We start from the raw sequence: 15,422 nt of genomic DNA on the forward strand, positions 1-15,422 counted from the left end.
GTGGTTCGCTAGTCACCCAGCCTCGCGTCGTTCCCGCAGGGACAGTGTGCATATGTGACATGCGGAGGGCTAAGGATTCAGCCTTCAGGACCACCAGTGGTCCACGTCGCATCAGGCACAGATCATGCAGCAGATAGATTATGCAAATGTAAATGTATCCAGTCTGTCCTGTGTATTATTTAAGCAGAATCACACGAGCAAGCGTGCTGTCGTAAATACTGCTCAATAAACAAGGAGTTGATACTCACTATCTTACATTTTAGGGTATGTTTACAATGGAAAGTAATTTTCCTTTGGGTTTTTAAATAGTTTCGTACCGTGAAGTACATAACTTAAAAAACTTAAATAAAAACCAAATTATTAAGCTAAAAAAAAAGTTTAATTTAAATGAATAATGACACACAAAAGGACTATAGTGTAAAAATGTTTTGTCAGGTAACCTAAAAATGAACTTTATGTGCTTACATCTTCAACAGAACAGAAGTTATATTTAAGATTGATATTATGTAAAAGATACTATGTTGTTACAGTGTAAGATTTAAAAAAGTGACGTGTCCTTCAGTTTACTTCAAGATTGACACATTTATTGGTTCTTTAAACTTAAGCAAAGCTGTTGATTTTAAACAAATTTAATAATTTCATTTACATACTGCGCACCACAAAGGGATGCTCAGCACCATTCAGTTTTTCATCTCCTAGATGAGTTTTGCATTTAGAATGACTTGGAGAAACAGCCTTGACATTATTGCGGACCCACTAAATGTATCCTCCCTTTTGATTTTAGCTGATGAGTGTGAAAGTAATTTCCTTCGAAAATGGTGCAAGAGCTGATTTGAATGACAAACTGTGTATAGACTTGCTCTGCATAAAATCATGGTAGGTGCGCATGGATTGGCTGGATGGTTTTGGCAGGATCTTTTCATAGATGAGAAAATAACCCAGCTGTGGTTATTGCAGGTGGCTCATCTGAATCAGTCTCTCGCACATTCATAGGCAAATGTGTGGACCGAGTGACGCTGTGACTATCAGAGTGTAAATGCACTTCCTCCTGACTTGTTGTAGGTTTAAGTGTGTCACTGGGCAGCATGACGGAGGTGATGAACAGCTGTGACTCTGCGGTGGGAGACTACAGTGTGAGGCGGTGCGTCTGAGGAGCAGAACATCTCTTTGCAGGTGGGGTTGTGCTCCTCTTAGTCAAAACTGGCTGGATGCTCTCTTGAAATTCATATCAATCTTTTATTCAAGCCACAGGAACAGGGCTAATGAAATACAAAAAACAAGTAAGGAATAATATATACAGTCACTGCTCATTTTCAAATACAGAGATTTAATACAAATTATGATCATCAGACTCATTAAATTGCTATTTGCCAAAAATAAATAAATACAAGAAATTAAAAATAGAAAGACAAAGGGAATGCTTGGACATGAAATATTGATTTGAGTTATTTTAAATACATTTTTATTTTTCTTACATGGATGTTAGCTAATTTAATAGTTAATTTAAATGTTATAGACAAAAATAACTGGTCTAGCAACAGAACAAACACTGCAAATGTCCAATGTACATTTGTACAATTTAAAATGTAATTTTTTGAATTAATTTGTTATAATAGTAATAATTTAATTTAATTTAATCTGCAATCCATCTTTTTTTGTGGACCTACAATGTAACATATCTTTCTCTATTTCTCTTTAAATTTCTGGTTCACTGTTTTTAGCATTGTGTGGTGATGTTTTCATTTTTTTTTCTAGGGAACTCTTAGTCTTCTGCCAGAAGGTTTTATGCTTACAATAATTTTTTATACTGAAGTGTGATTTGCAAGATGGCGTCAGCGAGAAATTCTAACTTGTTATAGAATGGAAGAGAGGTCTGCAAAGCAATATGAGAGACCTGAAAATAGCACCATTATGTTGTCATAGACAATGATATATACATATAAATTTAAAGCCCGTTCACACCAAGAATGAGAACTATAACAATTTAAAGCCCGTTCACACCAAGAATGAGAACTATAACAATAAGTAAAGTAATAATAACTACATTAGCATCCACGACAACGGCTGAGAGTGTTGTGTTTATTCAGAGTGAAGGACTTCACTGCCATTCACAAATCCTCTCCCTTGGCAACATGAGATAGTAAAGTGTAAAGAAGTAGGAGGTCATCTGGAATACTGTGAATTTGGACATACTTCTCCCCAACTAACAGTGAATGTTCTCAGAATGGTGGCTAACATTCTTTTAGATTTTGTTAATAGTACATTATTTCAGAGTAATCTGGTCTTAATAATAATGTTCTCAAAACATTAGCACAAAAATGGTATTTATAAATTATTCATGGAATGTTTTAAACAATTCGGTTGCATTTTCTAAAAAGTTATACTTGTTTCAGAACATTCAGAAAAACGTTCGAAATTAACATTCCCAGAATGTTGGCAAAATGATAAAAAGAAGTGTTCCCTTAACATTCACATAACAACAGCAAAAAAATTATGTTTTGAACATTATGAGACTGTATATAGTAGGGAAGTTTGCGATTTTGTTTGCAGCAATAAAGCTTCTGAAAGTGACTCCACAGGGCCATTCACATAAAATGCGAAATCTATAAACGCGTTTTTTAAAAGCTGAACTTCTTTTAACAAGTTGCGTTTTTAGAATGCTGTGTCATGCACAAGACAATGCAAAAGAGGCATGGCATGTGTGCAACAGTCAAACACGTCCATCTAGTGCATGTTTTGCATAGAAAATCAATCAAAAAGTGGCACAAGGGAATGTGAAGGACCTCCTAACAGTATCATTCCTCTGTGTGCTGTATAGTTGTGCTATGGATACTGTTCTCATAGAACTGTAGTTTTCATTCCTGTTGTGTCCATTAAGTGGCATCTTACAAAAATATTTGAGCATTCAGTCCCAGGACAGACCAATCAAAATCAACTATTCCAGAGAGCAGGGTAGGAATAGGTTACATTTTAAGTCATGGTCAGACACACATACATGCTGAGTGTTTTTCCGGTTATCTGATAGATGACTGTGATGGGTCTCAGTAGATCTAATTGGAGCCTACCTCATCATTCATTTCAGCCTGATTGGAGTCCCTTTCATTTTGCTCACATCGCTACAAAAAGCCCATCAGATGCCTGCTCGTTCATACAGCCTGCTGGATGAATTCAGATGCCTCTCAGACACTCAAGAGAGACTTGAAAGGTCACAATCTTTTCAGAAATTGATCATCATTAACCTTTCTTTACCACAGGATGTGCAGTGCTATCATATGCTAGCTGAATGAAACATATCTGAATCTGTCATTTGCTCTGTTATGTAAGCTCTTTCTGTGCTGTGTAAACCAACATGCAAAGCTCACCCTTTTCCACTGTTGGTACAGATGCTTTTAGACCATTCACGTCTCGCTTGATACCCCACGTTGCAGACACACACTCAAGATGCTCTTGTTCACACTTCACTGCAATTGTGGAGCAATAAACATACACAGCGTGAGTCACATCCTGCTCTTTTGAACTCGGCTGTGCTATGGCAAGAGGACTCGCACAAGGCGTGAGGTGAATGCCAAACACATCATTAATAAAAAAACATTGTTTTGATGGAACTGCTGGAGGGGAGCTTTTGTAAACATATATTTACTCATATTATAAGTGACTGCCCAAAAAAAAAAGAAGAAGGAAAAAAAAAATTAATTCTTCTCTCTGATTGCTTATAAATGGGAATGCACTGAAAATTTCAAGTAGGATTTAGTGCTGAATGCTTCCAAGGTTTAAAGCAGATTGACCTGACAACAGCCTGCCTTTAAAATTATTTTTAATAGGCTTTATTTTCAGTAAATATTTGATAAAACATATCATGAATATATATAATTTTTCTTTACTTTTTTGCGTTAAGCACAAAAGAAACAAAGTTTGTGCAGGTTTATGCTAAAATTAAAACTTCTGCTTCTAATAGGATGGTTTAATGAAGTCCTTAGATCTTTAACAGAGGAAGTAAAGGTCAAATCATGCTGTTTATTGAAAACTGTCAGGACATGTTGAGAACTTTAGCTCTCTGAACTGTCGTGTACTGTGGTTTCTTATGATCCCTGTGTTATAGATCTTCCCAGACTCCCATGAACGGTTCCCAAAGCTTTCCAAACGCCTGCCATCCATCGTGGTTGAACCCACTGAGAGCGGGGAGGTGGAGAGCGGGGAACTCCGCTGGCCCCCTGATGATCTGAGCCCTACAGACGACCCCAGAGACAAACAGGCTGCATGTAAGTTCATGTTAACCGTAATAAGAATGTCCCCTTTAAGTTTACTGTTATTCTCTTTAATCTCAATTTTTATTTTTTTTCACCTCAAAATATTAATTTTAACACAACACATAAGTCTTTGTCATACTATGTGCAATACTGAAAACACAACACACAACACAAAAATGGTAACCTAAAAATAGTAACACCTATATGTACTGGTCTTAGTCAAAAATATGATTTAACCGCCCTGAATCCACCTAAAATTTTTTTCCACCTATTAAGTTTTTGTTAAATCAGGTAGAAGAAGCTCTTTATGGTAACAACTGCAAGTTACTTTTTTTTATAGTGTACAGTTGTATTTATTTATTTTGTAGAATTTTTTTTTATGATTTTTGAAAAAAGTCTCATGCTCATCAAGGCTGCATTTCTTTCATCAAAAGTACAGTAAAACATTAGAAATATAATTACAATTTAAAATAATTCTTTTCTATTGTAATATATCTAAAAGTACAGTAAAACATTAGAAATATAATTACAATTTAAAATAATTCTTTTCTATTGTAATATATCTTAAAGTGTGTTTTTTTTCCTCAAATGTGAAATGTTGAAGACAATTACTCAACCCAGTTCCTTTAAAAGAATTTCTTTAAAAGAAAATATATTTTAAAGCTCTAAAAATTATTATATAGATGCCACTTTTTTCATTGGTACTGTCCGTAAAAAAATTTTATTTGTTGTAAATTTCATTTCATTTCAAATGCAATTTAGCACATCAAATGCAGTCTTGTAGCATCGAATGCAGATGCAAGGAAATCTAATTTTGGGGATGTTTGAATATATTGTGTTTGTATTTCAGGTGACAAGGCCACAGAAGACAGCCAAGAGATCGCAACACCAACAGAAAACTAACGGGCGATGGTTGGGACCAATCCAGCCAATCACTGTGAATGTCTTCATTATGGACAGGAGTGAATTGAAGACTCCACCAGTTAGGTCTGCCTATCATCCACACTAGAGCCGCCCACCAGCTGACCGAGGCCTGAGAGACTGTCTTAACTGAGCTAGCTCACGTGCCAAACTCTAGTGGTAGTCAGCTGCTGTGATTGAATTGTAAAAGATCTTGAATAACACCATGATACCCATTAGAAGTCACCTATGCCTGCTAAATTATAGACTGGCATTCATTTATGTATTTATTTGCTTTGGACCAAAGTCTTTCATTCCTTCCTATCAAAAGGACATAGCTTCAGGATATCAATTTGATGTATTATATAAGCATACATTAAGTGAAAATGGATTTCAGATAATATGTAAATGAACTGCAGTGCATAATGGTCAGTGTAGATTTCAAACTCTACACCATGTACAGTAGATCTCAGTTTGTTTTCACGTTCACATAGGGTTTTCTTCTTAACATGCTTTCAAGATTTGCACATATTCTTTGGCACTTGCATTCATTCTCTGTTATTCACATCGCTTGCTGCTGATTTACTAGTGTTTGCCAGAGCTGCTGTAAATGTAGCTTTCTTTGCCTTAGACATTTAGTTGTAGTTACACTGTATGTATGTCATAATTTTAATTAAATTACTGTTTGTATATATATATGTTCAGACGGTCATTATTTTACCCATCATATGTATCTGTCACCTTCCAAAGGCGAAACTCTTTGGTGCTTCAGAGTGTGTTGAATATCACTGTATTCTGTAACAAATCTACTGCTCTTTTGATGTTTGAGTATTAGTCTAAAAATATTAATGATCTGTTTGGGAATGGGAATGAATGCAGCACAGTATCGCTTAGCATTAAAGGCAGTTATTTCTACATCCGTGCTCTGTTGATTCATCAAATGAATGTATGTAGGATTCAGCCTTGACACATCACTGATTTCTTGTGGGTAGATGTCAAGTACTAGCCAAAGGCGCTTCTAGTTGAATACTGTGTTGACAAGAGCAATAGTTATTCTAGCCCAGCAGCATCAGCAGCTCTAAGCAGTTGATGTTTTCCAGCCACAGGCATTGCTAGAGCAGTTTTAGGGGGCTTCATCCCCCTTATCTTTCATCTCAACCCTCCTAAAACTTTTTCTCTTTAACTTTCGGATCCCTTTAAAATCTGTTCTAATCTTCAGCATGTTTGCTGTAGTGACTGCAGTATCTGAGGTTAAGTAAGGCCTTTAAAAACTTTTTTCTTTTTTTTTTTAACTTCCAAACAAGGTTGTGAAGTTCATATTAGGTGTTTGTCTATGCAAACTTTGCTTGTTAAAAATTACATTTATAGGGGGTATTTAAATTGATTTGAGTTTCAATTCATTGTAATTCTACAGATCTTTCTTCTGTGAAAAACAAAACTGTTAATTCCAAATATATATGCCAGTGAGGTCCAAAATAACATTGCACCCCATAGAGTTCAACAGCTGCAGATGGAAAAATCCCATTCATTTTTTATTTTATTTTTTCTATACGGGAGAATTGATAAACCTCTAAGATGGACCTACTGTGAGCTATGAGCTTGGTGGATGGTGCATAGCTTGTTGAAAATATGTTTTTTATAAATATACAATCAACCTCTTCAAATCAATTCAATCAAGTTTTATATTTATCCAAGTTCACTGACATTCAGAATGATTGCAGTTCTTTCCCTCAGTAAAGATGTTAAAAGGATAGTTCACCATAAATGAAAATTCTGTCGTCAATTAGTCACCACTGAATTCCACAGTATTTTTCCCATACTAAAACTGTTTAGTTAACAGCATTCTTCAAAATATCTTCTTTTGTGTTCAACAGAAGAAAGACACTCATACAGTGTTGGAACAACTTGAGGGTGAACGATGATAAAGTAAATGTTGAGTAAATGATAATAGAATTTTCACTTTCGGGTGAACTATCCCTTTAAGTATACAGAATCTTGTACCTTTCGTTTTTCAAAAACAGTTTTTTGCTTCAAGTCAAAGTTTGTGATGTTGTGAATCACCAAGGCTTCTGAAAAAGTAGGTGGGCGGCGGGTGCACTTAATTCAATGTTGTCCAATCCATGTTTTTTATACTACATTAAGGGAGAACAATACCTTTAAAATTATCAAATTTTACTCTCTTTAAAAGACTGGCTTGTTCAAACCTTTCCCAGAATGCACACATCCTGCCCTTTCCAAGTCTCAAGTTTGCTACCTCCTGAGGACCATGTATGTTCAAGTAGAGAGAGCTGTCACATCACGATTATGCTCTCCAGTGGAGACTCTCCCCCGGACGGAGCACTAAAAGCAACATCGTCAGGTGGCTCCTGGGAAATGAACCACTGTCAAGTTCAGCCCACCTCCAGCGAGAGCGGCGAGATGATTTTCACATCATTTTTCTGTCACTGAATGCTGCAGGCAGAGTGACCTTGTTTGGTGCCTCATGGGGTTTCCGAAACTAACATGTCACTCTCAAAGGATCTGAAAGATACCAAAGCGCGCTCGAGTGAGAGATATTACAGTTCTCTTCCCGTCACGGAAGCTGCCGGTAATGAGTCCCCTTCTGATTTATAGAGTGTTTCCTACGCATTGTCTCATGGCACCCACACATGCAAGAACATACACCTACAGTGCAGCCAAGCACAACTTGAACAATCTTAAAGGCGTTTTTTTTTCGGGCCTCTGTGAATAAATGAAGGTTGTGAACCGTTAGGTGGACCAAACATTTCATGTTATTTTGAAGACTAAAGCTTTCTGGCACACTTCCTCAGCAGCTAGTTCATTGAATCCGAGGCAGTGCTTAAAATATGTGTATCTACCCTCTAGCCTCCATTAGTTTTCGTTAATTAGCCTATTAGTATTTCACAGTGTCGGGCTTTTCAGATTGATACAAGCCCCTTTGACTCGGTGTTAAAAGGAGTTTCAAAGCCCAACCCGCTGTGGGTCCCGTGGCTCCGCTTCCATAATATGTCAATCGGACGGCGACAGCGGCAGCCGGGACACACAGCGTCTAACCTATTTATAAAGTGAGTGGCTGCACACTCCTGCCCCTTACCTCACTCCTACACCAACCACCTCCATTTCCAACCTTCTTTCTATTTATCATTTCACCCTCCCTCTCTTCCTCTCTTGGTCTCTGACTCTCATTTGCTGGAGAGCTCGTCTGATGTGTTGTTCCTTTGGGACTTTGAGCTCTGTGGTGTTACCATATGCAACCACCTTGTTCAAGCAGGCATCAGAGTCCTGTCTTTCTCCGCGTGGCTGAACGCGCGCCGCTGCAGCGATCCTCCCCACTGACCCACTCACTTTCATGTTGACTTTATCATACTTTTTTTGTGCTATATTTAGTGGCCTCGCTATTATTCAGAGGTGAGGCAAAAAATAGCATGCTTCGTTGATGGCTTTTTCGTTGTTTCGATGTGGGAAGCCTTTTGTGGTGCCGCGCCTGAAATGTGTTTACTTAAATGTTCCTCCTGATGCAGACCGGAGCCTGCTGTGCACGTGGACAGACAAATGCATCAAGTTAATGCCAGAAACAGCTTTCACATGCCTGTGCATACATATTCCTGGCCACGTCACGCACTCATACTCATCTTTCTACCTTGTTAAAAGACCTTCATTGCTGGTAGACCCATCTTATGTATGGTTTTTGGGATGCTACCCCATGCCTCCCCTTGGTCAACCAGTTCCTTCAAGAAAGATCCCTGCTGGTTGTTTTGTGTTTTGGATATGGTGGTGCACTAGCTATGGCACCACACCAGTAATAATCCAGCTGGGACCCAGCTGGGAAATTCGTTTCTTTTAAGTTTTGTTTGGTTCTTGTCATGTTCATTTAAATATATATATTTAAAAAAAATAGTATTTTCCCTTTTTTATGCTCTAAACAATGTAATGACATGAAAAAATATTAAATCTATCTTGAAAGCTTTGTCCCCCCCTGGTTCTCAGGAGTCATAAGTATGTGTGCAGTGTATCTCCAACAGCTGACCATGGCATGGATAGAACTGGTCCCATTTGTCACAGTTATGTTCTGTTTTAGTTGTGCAGTGCCTGGGCCTGTTTAGTTTGAATTTCTTCAGTTTCCTTGTTTTCCTTTGTTGGTATTCCCGCAACTTTTCCTTGTTGCTGATGGTCACTGTCCTTATAATTTGATTCTGTTGGATCTGTGTTAGATTATCTTTGTTTAGCTTTATACCCTTGCCTGCACTCTTTGTCCTGTCCGAATCACTATACATGTGTTTTGATGCCTACCTGTTTTGGTAATCGTACTATTAACTTTTTTTGTACTTTATTTCATCTGTCTCGTCTGTATTCCTGCATAGCATCATAAGCCTTTACATAGGTCCCCTTGTTAACATTAGTTAAAGGAATAGTTCATGCCAAAATTGACAATTGCTGTAAAATTCGTGACGCTCAGGCCATCCAATATGTAGAGGAGTTGGTTTCTTTATCGGAACAGATTTGGAGAAATTTAGCATTACTTCCTTGCTCGATCGATGGATTCTCTGCGTGAATGGTGGCCGTCAGAATGAGAGGTCCAAACAGCTGATAAAACATCACAATTAATCCACAAATAATCGAACACCACCCCCGCCCCATCAGTTATTGTCTTGTGAAGTTTTAAAAGGCACCATGTTTGTACGAGGCAATCCATCATTGAATTTGCAGGCACAAATCTGTTCTAACTCAATCAACATCTTGGATAGCATTTTCAGCAAATTTTAGTTTTAGTATATTCCTTATAGTTATTTTAATATAAAAGTATTATTAAATGAGTTGAATCTCATTTTTAATAATATGTAGTAGCATTCTTTAGACATATTTTTATTTGTTAGTTCATGTTAATGTAGTTAAATACAGTTCAAATGGAACCTTACTGTAAAGTTCTTTATGTATTAATTATTCATGTATATTAATAGCATATAAAATATATTAATGTCTAATGTGTACTTGTTTGAAAACCCCTCATCACCAAACTAGCATATGTCAGTTTTCACTAACATGACAATTCAGTTTATTTAAGGTTCTTTCGGTTAATTTAAGGGTTAGTGTTCCCAAAGTAAAACGTGTGGGGTGGCCGGGCTTTTTCCACATTAAGCTAAATGCGATCTCACACCACGATCTCCAGGGCTTTTGTGAAACACGAACCCTGTGTTTACAGTCGGAACCCCCCCTTATTTAGTGTTTGGGACAGCAAATAAAATCCTCTGTTTTCCTACGGCACAGGGGGGAAATTTTTTAAAAAAGAAATTTAAAGGGGAAAGCGAACCCCTGTGGAACCATGTCTCAGAGAAAAGAAGAGGTGGATTGGAAGAGAAAGTTAAAAGGCTGATGAGTTCTTTGTTCTGCCCCGGCTCAAAAAAATAGCCGAGGTGAAATGTCACTGAAAATTGCTTCACAATTTTTTTGTTCCTTGTGCTGGGTTTGGTCTTCTATTAAAAACCCAGAGACCCCCTTTGTCCCTGCCCCTTGTTTCTGGGGGGTAAACGGTGGTAACAAAAGGAAATGGAAAAAGATGTCAGAGCATTTAGGTGAATGAATCTATATTCCACCCCCACACCAAAATGAAAACCCTGGAAACGTCTTGACACAGGGATTTGTGATCTGGTTCGAGGTGGGGGTTCTCAGCGTTCCTCTCCTCCCTGGGGCGGGGGCACTCCATGGTTTCAGCCCAGCTGGATCAAGGGACTCCACTGAGCCAAGTTCATGCTGTACCGCCGCTACCCAAGCACACTAAAATAACGCTGATATTTCGGGGGAATGAAACCCATTGTGGTGGCACCGGCTGGCTTCCTTTCAACATGCACCAATTAAATTTGTAACGATTTTGCATACTGAAGACTTAGGCTGCCCCCTTTGATAAATTTTAGCTACATATAAAAAGGATGAAGTACACACAAAGTAAATATGCTTGAAACATGACATCTTTTTTCTTTGCTTTAGTGTTGACTGGTTTCTTTCCCAATGAAAAAAAACATTTATAGCGTTCACGATCCCCAATATTTTTACAAAAAAGTGCAAAAAATGCAAAAAAACACAATTTGCAAACCCAGGTACATTATTTAAAATTTGTTTGAAAATCTTTTTTACTTGTTAAATAGCATTTTTTTCAATGACAATGTTGTTAAAAATTAGTAGAACAAAATAAAGGAAAAAAAATTTAAGCATTTTGGTTACAAAAATTTATTATAATAATATTGTATTTTGAAAATACTAAAAAAGAAAATATTAAATTTTGAAAAAATTTTATATATATATTATATATACACTCCAAAAAGGGAAAATTTGGTTTTTTTTATTATTGTTTTATTTCTGCTTTTGAAACACAATTAAATAATCACTGGACAAAAATAAACATAATATCTATGATGACCCTTGTTGTTGTTGCCATACTATAATAAAATATAATACTGATGATGATGGTATCTTTAAACACAACCAATATGCAGAACCTATTTTTAACTAGGTTCTTTAACTCAGGTTCCAACATAAAGATAATCTACAGCATTACAAAGCACTTATAAAGGTATTATCAGTCAACATTCATTGGCACGGTGCATGTGGATGAATAAATTGGGATGATACTACTTCATGGTCCATGTCCAACAAACAAACACACAAAAACAAAACAAAAAATACATAATATCTTTCTTACAGAGCAACACATGGATTAAATCACTGCATCGCTATTTGATGGTTACATCTTATCAGTACCTTAATGGGATCACCTTATCGCTACATCAAACTGACGATATGCATGCATTGAAGTCAAATCTGATGAATGTCAGCGAGACTTCAGAAATGTAAGAAGATTTCAGAAACAAGAGGACACACACACACACACACACGCACACACACGCACGCACGCCAACACACACACACACACACACACACACACACAGTAACCATTCTTCACCTCTCAACTCCTCACACCTGGGTGGTCAAGTGTCTCCCAGCAGGATATGAAACCTCTTTCCATGAATAAAACATTGACAACCAATGCTGAGCAATTTCTCCTCTGAGGCTTACTAATCCACTTACCACCAAACAGCAGCACTTCTTTAGTCACAATCATTTGCTCTAACTTCCTGTCTGTCTCTTCAGCTTCGCTTTTTCACCATTATTTCCTCTGCTCAGCAGTTCCCCTCCCTGGACTACACCTTGTGCCAATAGTTGTGATAGCCTGCATTCCCTGCCTCTCTTACAATCAAACTGCCTGCCATTTTCAGGAGATGAGAATAAAGAGGCGTAAAGTTCAGAGTGGAATCAAGCAGGCCAGAACATGCTTAGTCACTTGTTTGGACATGTCTCAGTTTGTGTGTGTGTGCGTATTTATGAAAGTGCCAGTGTTTCCCCACTGTACAGCATATTGAAAGTCTCACTTAAGCCAAGTCTGTTCACTCTTGTTGCCATATTGGGAAGATAGCAACTTTCTTGTGGAGCCAATAAAGCATACAGCACAAAATTCTATTAGCTTGAATGTGGAAGACTACAATCTCCAACACATATTACAAATCAGCAGAAAAATGTAACAACAGTAGCTTAGCTCTCAGATTATGCAAAAAGAAGAAAAATAATAACAATACTAATAAGGTTATCATTTTCTTTGAATAGTTACTTTTATCTACATCCTTATATTACTATCGACAAACATACAATAAATGAATTTAAATAAAATACCATATTTTGCTATGTTGTGCTAGCTGCTTGAAAATAATTTTTTTTTTTTTTTTTTTTTTTTTTTGCAAAATCTACTATTTTTAAGGGTTTTTCACAAGGGAATATCTTAGCTAGACACTCAGATGTTCCTGTTGAAGCTTGAGACGTACTCTTTGATCAGCCCCTCAAATTATAGCAAAGATTATACATGAAACCGTGGCCAACATTGTGTTTTCAGCATTGTCACATTATATTCTTTTATATCATCAGTTCAAAGTGAGAGGACCCTCATGTGGGATGAATGGCTGGACATAAGCTAAATATTCAGTCCATTCTTCTTCAGGATGTTCGTCTCCTCACACAATACCTCATCCTGGGTGTCTGACCCATGAAATGGAGTGAATTAGATAGACTGCCTTTCAATTAGTGGCTGTCTGCAGGCATCATCTCTGATGGGTCATATTCAGTGGCCAGTCACGGCATGAGCAGACAGATAAGAGCATTTATCCATAAATCACACATCTGGCCGCCGGGAGCTTAGAGTTTGATAAAAGCTGCCTGGAAATACTCAATATTTTTGCAATTCCGCTTTAGCAGCTACCATCAGTAGTTTAGTGGATGCTTACCACATTTAAATTGGTGTATGTCCTATCTATTTTTCCTAAGGATTATTGACTAATGAGGTGTGGATAAAAGAAGAAAAGAAGCGAATAAGAAGCAGAATAAAGAACCCAAACCAATATTAAATAATATTATATTATACAGATAAAAACCTATTCATCAAAATATTTTTGTCACACCCCAGTCACCAGCCAATCACTAGCCTCAGTCCCAGCCCGTCACTGGAACTACATTCCCAGCATCCCTTCTGTCACTACGCACTCAGTCATAATGTCATAGATGATCTCTCAAGCTTGTTAAGGCAACTACTTTCCACTTCTTCCTTTCTGAGATCTTGTTCTCCATGTGTAGGACTTACACTTCTTTGGTACTCTCTTCGGTCCAGCTTCACTAGCACGTTACCGCACAGCCAGCAACTACCAAACAAAAACTGTTTATCCTCAAGCTATGCATTGTCTTCATTGAATAAACTACCTGTTTTCACCTGCTTCTCTGAATCCGTGAATAAGACTTTGTTGTTGACGTATCTCCTCTGTACTTATGACATTATATAGCATTGTATAACTCTGAATAATAAATATAAAATTAGTACATAATGAAGATGTCAGCATACATACATTAAATCTACATAATAACCAATTCATACATAAAAATATTCTCCACAATAATTTATCTTATTTAACATACTTGAAAATACTTACGGCAAATAAAAAAAGACATAAAATACAAAACATTTTAATGTAATAGCATCCATTTTTACTTAAAATGCAACTTTATATTACGATTTTCAATACTTTATGATCAGTATATAGGAATAATTGAAGGTATTGTAAAGTTATAGAATAGCTGTGATTACTGACTAATATATATATATAATATATATAACTATCTAACATATGTTATATTCAAATTATATACATCGAAATATGTGGGGAAGATGCGGTTGGGAACCCCACAGTAATGGCCCACAATTCAGCAATGCAACAGCCAGCTCCAAATACCTACATCACCAAATAAATAAGAAACACTGCTATGCTAGTAACCAACACAATGAAACCACCTAATCTCTCCTTCTGATTTCTTCCAAACGGTTTATTCCTCAATGAATATATAATTCATTAAGTAATATTAATCGCTCAGCATGAGATGTAACATGAGTGCAGAGTGATATACCCAAACACAAAAAACACCCGACAAAGAAATGTACCACATGCCATTAAACTCGTCTGCCAGTGAACACGATTGTGACAGTTTAATATTTTAGGGTGACAACTTGAATCTTGTGGAGTGTGGTGCATTGATAATCAACTATGAGTTTTCCAGAGATATCGCTGCACAACACTGTTAACCTCGAGGAGGAAAATAACGCACAATTCGCAACCTCTGGGTTGCAGCGGGCTCTGAGGCACCAGCCTATCTACGGCTCGAATGAATAATGGCTATTCTTACTCAATCTAATCCTCAAATCTCATTAGCAATCTTCAATGCAAGGATAGATGGATCCTGAGTCACATTGCGAAATGCAAGACTCTATCAGCCCTCTTATCAGCTATAACCCCTTTAGTGCCCATATGTAGAGCATGTGACAACGCTAGTAGAGAGGACCTCGGATCACAGTAAGATCTAGCTGCGTTAGAGTGAGGGAGAGCGATGAGCAGGACGGTGTATGGTAGTGGTAGAAGGCAGAGGAGGGAGGAAAGAAGACGAGGCTCAGGAAGAAATGCAGATATTGGTGAGCGGAGGGGTGCTGGGGTCTCGTTGCGGATGAATCACGCTATTGTCGAAAGCAGTATTTGATAAATTCATACATGTCTTTAATCAGAGCACAGACGCTAAATTTTACCTTGTCAGGCCGCAGACCCACTATTCTGTATCCCCTCACAATCACACAGCAGGACAAACACATCATCTTACACCACACACCTTTGCCTGGCTATCGTTCATTTATTAGGCAAA

General features: G+C 37.4%; 1 protein-coding gene across 1 annotated transcript; it reads left to right on the top strand.

The window, feature by feature from the left end:
• The first annotated feature begins 1,070 nt into the window (after positions 1–1,070).
• LOC122143693 (protein LBH-like) lies at positions 1,071–5,713 on the top strand. The gene is given in 4 exon segments (XM_042754282.1): positions 1,071–1,133; positions 1,135–1,173; positions 4,100–4,259; positions 5,098–5,713. Coding segments are annotated over 4 exon segments (300 nt in total). The 5' UTR covers positions 1,071–1,085; the 3' UTR covers positions 5,151–5,713.
• The last annotated feature ends 9,709 nt before the right edge of the window (positions 5,714–15,422 follow it).

This window comes from Cyprinus carpio, unplaced genomic scaffold, assembly GCF_018340385.1.
Source record: "Cyprinus carpio isolate SPL01 unplaced genomic scaffold, ASM1834038v1 S000006482, whole genome shotgun sequence".
In the NCBI taxonomy this organism is placed as follows: domain Eukaryota; kingdom Metazoa; phylum Chordata; class Actinopteri; order Cypriniformes; family Cyprinidae; genus Cyprinus; species Cyprinus carpio.